The 9,816-nt window shown below is 44.6% G+C and overlaps 1 protein-coding gene across 2 annotated transcripts in view; it reads left to right on the top strand.

The window, feature by feature from the left end:
- The first annotated feature begins 757 nt into the window (after nt 1-757).
- Nucleotides 758-9,816, top strand: part of Rufy1 (RUN and FYVE domain containing 1) — a 53,467-nt gene continuing 44,408 nt past the window's right edge. For both annotated transcript variants that reach the window (XR_004945649.1, XM_036196227.1), the window contains exon 1: nt 758-1,092. Coding sequence is in view for 1 of the 2 variants with exons in the window: in XM_036196227.1 (XP_036052120.1) it covers nt 786-1,092 (307 nt within the window). In the remaining variant the exon portion in view is untranslated. The remainder of the gene's footprint in view (nt 1,093-9,816) is intronic.

Genomic DNA, 9,816 nt, shown 5'->3' with positions numbered 1-9,816 from the left:
TGTAGCTCAGTTGGTAGAGTGCATGCCTAGCAGGGTGTGATGTGGTGTCAGATGCACCTAGGAGATAGAGGCAGGAAAATCACAAATTCAACGTCCCTGTTGGTTGCTGAGGGTGAAATGCAGCTCGGTGGAAGAGGTCTTGATTAGCATGTGTGAGTCTTAAGGTTCAACTACCAGATCTGCGCCCCCGCCCCAAAGAAAAAAATGTAGTCAAGAACATCCTTGCTACGTGGCTTTAGGGGGTGGGGTGGAGACAGGGTTTCTCTGTGTAGCCATGGCTATCCTGGAACTCGCTCCATAGACCAGGCTAGCCTCAAATTCAGAGATCTGCCTACCTCTGCTTCCCAAGTGCTGGAATTAAAGGCAGACGCCACCACCGCCTAGCTACGTGGCCTATTTTGAGGCCAACCTGGGCAACAAAAGGCCTTGTCCGGGAAACAACAACAACAACAAATAAAAATCCAACAGTAAGATTTTGTCTCAAAGGAAAAAAACAATAGTCGTGAAAGTTCAAAAGAGGAAGCTGTGGCACAAAGACCAACAGGGTTGCCAGAACGCTAAACTAAGGTGCATTCCAAGTCCTGGAAAGAGGAAAGTTCAAAAGTAACTTCCAAGTACTCCCGGCTGGGGATCACCGGCGTTTACTGAGGAGTCCTACTTTCCCGAGCGTTATTCAAGGAAAGCAAGACCAGGCGAGCAGAGATCGAGCAGAGAAGGAAGCGGCCGCAGGGAGCAGCGCCAGGCGGCTCAGCCCAGGCCAGGGGCGGGTCACGTGACCGGCCAACATGGCCGCCCGCGGAGGCTGCCGCCGGGCGGGGCAGGAGTCGGAGCCCGAGCAGGAGCCGGGGTCGGAGCCCGGGCCGGAGGCAGGCCTAGAGTCGGGGGAAGAGTTCGAGATCGTGGACAGGAGTCAGCTGCCGAGCCACGGCGAGCTGCGGAGCGCGGCGCGGCCCCGAGCGGCTGACGGCTGGTCGGCGCCCATCCTGACGCTGGCGCGCAGAGCCACCGGGAACCTGTCGGCGAGCTGCGGGAGCGCGCTGCGCGCGGCCGCGGGGCTCGGAGACGGCGGCGGCGGCGGCGGGGAGCGCGCAGGTAGGCCGGGGTCCCGCGGGCTAGGGCTGCTGCTACAGGACCGGGGGAGCCCGAGAGTTGGGCGAGCTGCTCCGCCGACCTGTGCCGCGCGGCGCAGGCTTCTTCGGTACGTGGTAGGACCCAGCAGGAAAAGCGCGAGACAGGGGGGTGGCGGCCGGAGACTGCCCTCCCACCTTGTGTTTGTCTTTGTGAACCCCAGAACCGCGGCGTCGTGACCACGGATTGACTTTAAACAAGAGGATTAGATAAGGAGCGCAGACAGAAAGGCGTCTGTGTTTCTGTTTTGCATAGTTGAGAAACGAAGTCTGGTGCTGGCCCCCTGTTAACCCTCTCGGCCGCTAGCCGGTTGTGCACCTGCGACTGGGGTTGACAGCCTGTTCCAAAGTTGGTGAGAGCGGCGAGTCAGAGTCAGGAGGTTTTGGTTCCCTTTGTACTCCGCCACCAAAAGCCCCGTAGGACGTGAACAAGCCATAGCACCCCTCCCACTGGCATTTCCCAACCTATAAAATGGGTTTGTTTTTTTTTAAATCAGCTACCTTTTAAAGCCCAGTTCTAGAATAGATCTTATGATCTAGAATAGAATTTCAGCATACCAGTAAGAAAGAATAAAAACAAATGATTATGACATGGTATGGTGATGCAGGTACACACTGCCCGAACAGCATGTTAATGTACTCAGTAACTCTGCTAATTTTAATGCAGTGGTGTTTGTGTTTCTAAACCTAACTAAAAATACAGTATAAGACGGCCATGGTTTCGGGCGTTGTGTTGCTCACCTTTAATCACAGCACTTGGGAGGTAAAGGCAGGTGGATCTCTGTGAGTTCGAGACCCGCCTGTCTACATAGTGAGCCTCTGTCTCAAAATAAATAATAAATAAGGATGCTTTACTTGGCTAGGGCACTTACTGTGAATGGACCATGTAGACGTCAAGTTGCTGCCGTAGTGTGAGTGTTGACTATAAATGCCTGAGACTTCTTTCGTGCATACAGTAAACTTTGTTACCCAGTAAACTTTGTTACCTGGGAGTTTATTTAAACAAAACAACAACAACAAAAACCTGCTTCTTTCCTTGGTAATAAATTAACTTTGGTTTATTTTAACTTTTCTGCTTTATAACCTTTACTTTTGTTTGTGTATATGGATTCATACATATTTGTACATGTGTTTGTGCACTTGAAGACCAGAGGTAGATGTTGGATATCTTCAACTGTTTAATGCAACTTAGTTTTGAGACAAGGTCTCTCACTAACCCTGGAGCTCACCAATTGGCCACACTGTCCAACAAGACCCAGGTGTCTTCCAGTCTCTGCTCTCCTGACACTGGGAATACTAGCAGATACCGCCATGCCCAGTTTTTAGTGCTGGGGCTCTGAACTAAGAGCTTCATATTTGCCAGGCAATTTTGGCGGACCAGACACCACTTTTACACCCTGGGTACTCTTGAGTAGGGAGAGGTGAGAAATATTATCTAGAAGGAGATACCTAGACAAGGAAAGGAAAGACAGAAATACAGGATAGCCTCGGGAGGGCCTGGATCCCTATCCACCAGCCCAGAACTTCATTCCAAAGGGCTTTGTATCCAATGCCAAGGGGAGGGGGAAAGGACCTCCCCCTTGCTCAATACAGCCAAGTGTAGACCCTTTCAAACACCTGGTACTCAGGCCCATGGTCCAATCATCTTCTTTATGCAGACCTGCTGAATAAAGGCACTAGGAAACCCAGTGGGCCCCAACAGGCAATCACTTTTTCAACTTTCCAGCCCTGCTGTCTTTGACATTTTTATTACCATGCATGCCATGGTGTACTTATGGAGGACAGAGGATGTCTTTCGGGAGTCAGTTTTCTCCTTCTACCTTGCAGGGCTGGAACTCACGTCACCAGCCTTGTCAGCAACTGCCTTTACCTCCGAGCCATCTCACCAGCCCTGGTTTTTGTACTTTTTGACTCTTACAACATCAGCTTAAAACACACACACCTTATATACCTAAGCAAAAAATATTTTCTTTCTTTATATCCATATCTTATCACTTTTCTATTTAAAGTTGTTTTAGTTTTAGTTTTTACTTAAGCCTTTTGGCTAAGAGCAAAGATACATGGAGAGCAGACAGTAGTCCCCAAGTCTCAGGAAGCTTGGGGTGAAGATAGAAAGGGGCTGGTTAATGAATTTAGGGTAGAACTGGATAGGAGGAATGGTTTCTGGAGTTCTGCAGCATAGTTAGAATAGCTGAGATCTGCAACAATTAAATAAAATTAAATATTTAATATTTTCTAACAGCTAGTGGAAAGATTTTAAATGTTCCCAATACAGAGAAAGGGAAGCCGAGGTGGTGAATATGCCAGTCTCCCTGAAGATCACTACATGTATATATAAACTATCCGTGTACCCCTTAAATGTGTACAAATTACTGTTGCAATTTAAAATATCAATATATGATGGCAAGATGGCTCAATGGGTAAAGGCGCTTGCCTCCAAGTCTGAGTTTAATCCCCAGGAACCACATGGTAGGAAAAAATGGACACCTGCAAGTTGATCTCTGCTCACTATATGTGTACCATGGCATGCACACAATAAATAAATAAACACACATATTTTGGGGTGTATGTATGTGTATATGTATTGTATTATATATATTTTAAATAAGATACATTAGCTCAGGCCTCAAAGTCAGGATCATGACTATCACACTTCTGTCTCATCTTGTCCCACTGGAAAATCTTCAGGAAACAACACACATAGAGCTGACACTTGTGTTAACAATTCCTTCTTCTAGAACATGCTCCCCCATCCTGTTGACAGAAGTTTCTGTCCCACAAGCTGCTCCCAAATAACGACACAGAGACTTAATATTACTTATAAGTGCTCGGCCCTAGCTCAGGTTTGTTACTAGCTAACTCATACATTTAAATTAACCCATATTCCTTTTTTCTTTTTCTTTTTCTTTTTTTTTTTTTTTTTTTTTTTCCTTTTTGGTTTTTCAAGACAGGGTTTCTCTGTGTAGTTTTGGTGCCTGTCCTGGATCTCACTCTGTATACCAGGCTGGCCTCAAACTCACAGAGATCTGCCTGGCTCTGCCTCCCGAGTGCTGGGATTAAAGGCATGTGCCACCACCACCACCTGGCCCATATTTTTTATCTATGCTTTGCCACATGGCTTGTTACCTTTTCTCAATACTGTGTGTCTGTCTTGCTTCTTTCTGTGTCTGTTGGTGACTCCTCTGACCCATCCTTCCTCTTCCCAGAATTCTCTGTTTGGCTCTCCCTCTAACCTTACTCTGTCGAGCTATTGACCAGTCAGCTTCTTTATTAAACCAATCACAGCAACATATATTCACACAGTGTAAAGAAATGTCACATTGCCTCCTTTTTGTCTAATTAAAAATGAAGGTTTCAACTTTAACATAGTAAAATTATATACATCAAAATGTCATCAAGTAAGAATTACAGTTACGCCGGGCGGTGGCGGTGGTGGCACGTGCCTTTAATCCCAGCACTCGGGAGGCAGAGACAGGTGGATCTCTGTGAGTTCGAGGCCAGCCTGGGCTACAGAGTGAGTTCCAAGAAAGGCACCAAAACTACACAGAGAAATCCTGTCTCGGAAAAACAAAACAAAACAAAACAAAAAAAAAAAAAAAAAAAAAAAAAGAAGAAGGAAAGAAAGAAAGAAAAGAATTACAGTTACAATATCCATCCAGTCCATTTGCGTTTGACAAATTTAGAGAAAATACTCTATTATTTATTCTATCTTGATGAGTCCAAAGCTCTGTACCTAATTTACCTTCTATCATAACTAAGGAAAACTTTAACTATCTAGTCTTCAACTCCATCAAAGACCCCAGAAGTATGAAATGTTACCTAACGACAGGGACATCTGGCTGCCTGGTTAGTTACCCTAGTATCTTCTGTAACGTTGGGGCATCCAACTCCGGTCTGCAGGCCTAGTATATCTGACAGACGTTCTGAGAGGGGGGAACTTTGAAGGACTGTCCTGCCTGCCTTGTCTTGGCACAGTTTGGCAGTTGCCTTTTTTGCATCCAGCTGGTCCAGTTTGGACAATCGAGGCAAGGGCTGTTTCTTGCCCAGTGGCTAAGTTTTGCCACAAAGAAAGTAAACTCCATACAGAGTTTCTTTGATGTCCACCATCTTCTTTTAAGTAGATTGGTGCTGCCAGAAGCAGATGTGTCTCACTGTCATGAAAAGCCTTAGGTTATTAAACATATTAAATGTCATGTTCTATAGGTCTTTGAAGTGTTTGAAGACCACCTATCTAAATATATCTGTGTATGACCTTGAAAACATACCTAACATGACTGTAAGTTTGACTATTACAAATGACTTTTAATCTGTACCTCTTAATTATACATTTCATTTAAAAATAAGCTGCATAAACACAATATGCTAAACAAGAGTTGAAACATACATACAGTATAGCAAAAATAACTTTAAATTTATATGAATAAACCAAAATCCATATCAATGTAAAATACTTTGAGATTAATAGTTGTTTTTTTTTAGTTTAAAAGTAGATTCAATAACCTACCCTTTTATCCTACCATTTCTATATTCCTCCTCTCTTTTCAGAACAAGATCCCTGAAGCTAATCTTCTTTGTTCAGCTTTTTTTCTGACCATTATCCATAACAACTTGTAACCAACCCCCCTTAAATGATAACAAACATCCATAACCAATATTTTGGGAATGTGAGCATTGTTCTATAGACTCTTTTCTGTGGTGTTGGGGCACTGGTATCTTTGAGGGAACCTTGAGAAAATTGGGATAATAATGAAGTCCTGGGTGGAGTAGTCTGTGAGGTTGGACCATCTCAGCCAGCAGCCTTGAAGCTGATTTGGAGGAGACTGTAACAGAGGCCTTTTGAAATGCTGGATCACCTGGGCCATCCATTTATATTGGTGTTTGGTCTTCTTGTTCTGAAATAAGTAAATGTTTAAAGGTAACATATATTACAACTATAAAATATGTGGTGTGTACAAGTCAGTTAAAGTTTTCTTTATGTTTGAGCAGGTAAAATATACATTATGTGTCCTGTAGTTCTTTTATGCTTATTTTCTTTATGTCTGTAGCCAGGATTTCAGGGGTCTTCCCCAATCAAACCTGATTTTCTTTAACCCTGAATCCATAGCTTCTCATTTCCTGTGGAAATAAAAGCATTACCTCTCCCCTAAAGCAACACACCTTTTGTCTTAAATTTTGAAGTCAAGATATTTTTTAAAATATATAGGTTGGTTTAATCTAGCAGTTTTTATAATCCAGTGTCTCTTAGCAGCCAAAAAATTTAAAAACAACACAATCACATACAGACTATCTGTATTGCCCATCTTTACATGGCTTTTTTCTTTTGTGTTTCTTTACTCCCTTTATAAGGACTTTATTACTTTAAACTTTTTATATATCTTTTCTCTTTTCTCTCCCAAGCCTATGTATATTTTTAAACACACTGTGACCCATTTAGAATTTTTTTTGTCTGATCTGTCTTTACTGCATATCTGTAACCTTTTCTGTCTGCGTGAGCATATCCCCAAACCCACCACACAGTGCGTTGGTTCAGCTAATGCTGGCGGCTCAAGCCTGCAGGCAGCTGCTAACATCTCTCTGTACTGTGGCTCACATCAGAGACACAAGACTAGGAAGCTGCATTTGGCTCCGTCACTGCACGTTTTTAGAACCTTCCCTTGGGCCTTGTCAGGTTCCATGCAGAAATTCCGGCGGACTTTTCTTTCCCTCCCACCAGTTCTCAAATAACTAACAAGGAGAATTATTAATTGTAAATGCTCAGCCAATAGCTCAGACTTGTTACTAGCTGACTCTTACATTTAAATTTAACCCCTATTTTTTATCTATGCTTTGCCACATGGCTTGGTACCTTTTCTCAATACTGCATGTCCATCTTGCTTCTCTCTGAGGCTGTTGGTGACTCCTTTGACTCTGCCCTTCTTCCTCCCAGAATTCTGTTTGGCTCTCCCCCTACCTTTATCCTGTCCAGCTATTGGCCAGTCAGCTTCTTTATTAAACCAGTCACAGCAACATATAATCACACAGTGTAAAGGAATATTCCACACCACCCTGTGTGTAACATTTGTTAATCTCACCAAACAAGAGTAAAGACCATTCATTACCTTTGTTCAGATTATACAAACTCTATTTTCTGTCAGGGCTATCTCCCTAAAGTGGAGTTTGAGAAAACAGCATCGAACATAGGAAAAGGTGGGTTTTATATTAGCCCCCAAACTGCAAGGCTAAGGGTTCCCAAGGGTTTTTGGGTTACATAGGAACTTGACAGAACATCTCAAGATTATTTGGCATCTTTTCAGGGTGGAGGTCAGGGTATAGGGTGTGGAACATGACAAATTCCAGAAAATGGGTCCAGACCTAGTCAAACCCAAGTTTTATAGAAAATAAGAATGAACTTATTTGACCTTGTAACAAGATGGTTTTTAATCTTAAAACGGAGCCAGGCTGGCCCATCGCATTCCACAGTTTGCTTTTTAAATGTAGATGGAGTACATACTACAATAATGATAAAAGGCATACTATAGTGAGTGCAGAGACTTATCCCTACCAGATTCTGTTACTGTCCTTGACTGTGGTCTGGACTCTGCACCTCTAGCTGTACAACCTGTTTGTTTGCAGGGCAGTCCCACAGTGCATGAGGAATGCTGTTTTGCAACAGTGTTGTTTTTATGTCTGCTAGACAATGGCTACACCTGATCCACAGCTGCCTCCTCCCTGCTGAGGCCGCAGGCCAGGAGCCTTGGCATCCCACCCCTGCTTCAGCTGCCTCCCCATAGGGAGACGAATGTTGTTTTAACTAAGTCTCTATCAGTTTATTTTACCGATAAAGACCTGGGTACCATATGCTGGAGGAAAAACCTGCTACCTCAGAGAGGCAGAGGGAGCAACTGCGTGACCTTCCTCGTCTGCAGTTCAAGGAGACCCTCTCCTACTCTGTCTGCAAACAGAACTCCTCCAACCAGATGGTCCTCGGTTCTACTTCTTGTGCCTCTCTTTCCCTAACCTCTGACTTCTGCTCACACTCTATGGTTACTTCCAATCAACTGGTTGCTTGCTCTGCCTCTCAACCTATGGTTGATTTTATTTAATACAATCTTGGGGTTCACAGTGTAATCAGATATCCCACAACACAGCTGGAATGAGGTCACAGGCCATGGGAACTCTTCTGTTCCCTTGTACTTGGTCAGTCACTGACTGAAGCATTGTTATATAGCTCATTGATAGATAAAACATGTCTGGGCCTCTCCAGACTCATAGATAATCAATATCTGATGAACAAGTGTGTGTCTGGAAAGGTCCTGTTTTCCTCTTCAGGCAATGACATAAAGAGCAGAAACCCTTAACCGTCACTCACTGCGTGCCACACTAGCGTTAGAGCGCATTCAGACCATCGCCATCCTTTGACTCCAGTTCCCCAAGAGTCTGGGTGGAAGTAGGGCTGCCTTCGTGGGTGTGTGTGTATTCAGTGCAGCTACTGCGGCCAAGGGCAAGGTTTAAAGAAGCCCCATGCTTGGAGTTGATGATAATTTTTTTCAACAAGGTGTCATGTCTCTCTCCTGTAATGCTAGCACTAGAGAGATTGAGGCAGGAGAATTACCATAAGTTTGAGACTAGCTTGGCCTACATAGTGAGACTCTTGTCATTTCCCCCTCCAAAAAAAGAATTATATGATAATACTTTTCCTTGAATTTGTGGGGGAGGGATTAATTTTTTATGCATATATGTATGTTCATTCCATAAGTGTAGGTACTTACAGAGGCCAGAAGAGGGCATCGGATCCCCTGGAGCTGGAGTGAGGTGCCTTATGTGGGTGCTGGGAACCAAACTCAGATCCTCTGAAAGACCAGCACACACTCTTAATTGATGAACCAGCTCTCCAGCTCTGAATGAAGTGTGTTTTATAATGAAGTGTCCTGAGTGAAAGGAGAGAGAGAGAGAGAGAGAGAGAGAGAGAGAGAGAGAGAGAGGGATAAGAAAGAAAGGCAAAGTGGGTACCTTTCAGCAGGCCCTGCTGAGGTATGCCTCTAAGCAAAAACTCCAGGTGCAACAGAGTTAGTACAAGAGGTTTATGGGGGAGGGGGGTTTGGTGAGGAGTGAAAGGCTGTCTCAGAGTTGGGGGGATGAGAGAGGCAGACAGACAGAACAGGGAAGAGAGAGGGGGAGACAAGAAAGACAAGAGGGATAAGAGAGGTTAAGAGAGAGCGCTGTACCTGGCGGACACTTTTAAGGGGCACACATGTTGAATAGCTGACATTGAAAGGCACCTGGCGACAGGTGATGATGTAACTACCAGTGGCTGAGGCAGAACTACCACTGGGACCAGGGAGCATGGCAGGGCACTTGGAGCCGTGCTCATGCCGGATCCCCGTCTGCCTTCTCAAAAACTTCGAAACTTCGTCCTCACTCCTCAACTCCACTGTAGCCATGAGTGGCCAGCAAGGTTCGGGACAGAGCCCTCTGAGCCCTCTGAATTTCAGGGCAGGGTGGAACCACAGCACACTAGCCAAGCCACTGAGCAGGAGACTGTCACCCATCGTCCCCAGAGGGAAGCCTGTCTCTGGGAAGGGAAGATTGACATTGGCACTTTGGTCCAGGCCACATTTTACATGGGCTTCATGAATTGTGTGGTGGACTCAGGTGATAGTTACTATTATCCTCTTATCCTCATCCAGTTTTATTACATTTTATTTATTTA

Source organism: Onychomys torridus, chromosome 8 (assembly GCF_903995425.1).
Source record: "Onychomys torridus chromosome 8, mOncTor1.1, whole genome shotgun sequence".
Lineage (NCBI taxonomy): Eukaryota > Metazoa > Chordata > Mammalia > Rodentia > Cricetidae > Onychomys > Onychomys torridus.
Note: the sequence above shows the minus strand (reverse complement) of the source record. Positions and strands in the feature narration are given on the sequence as shown.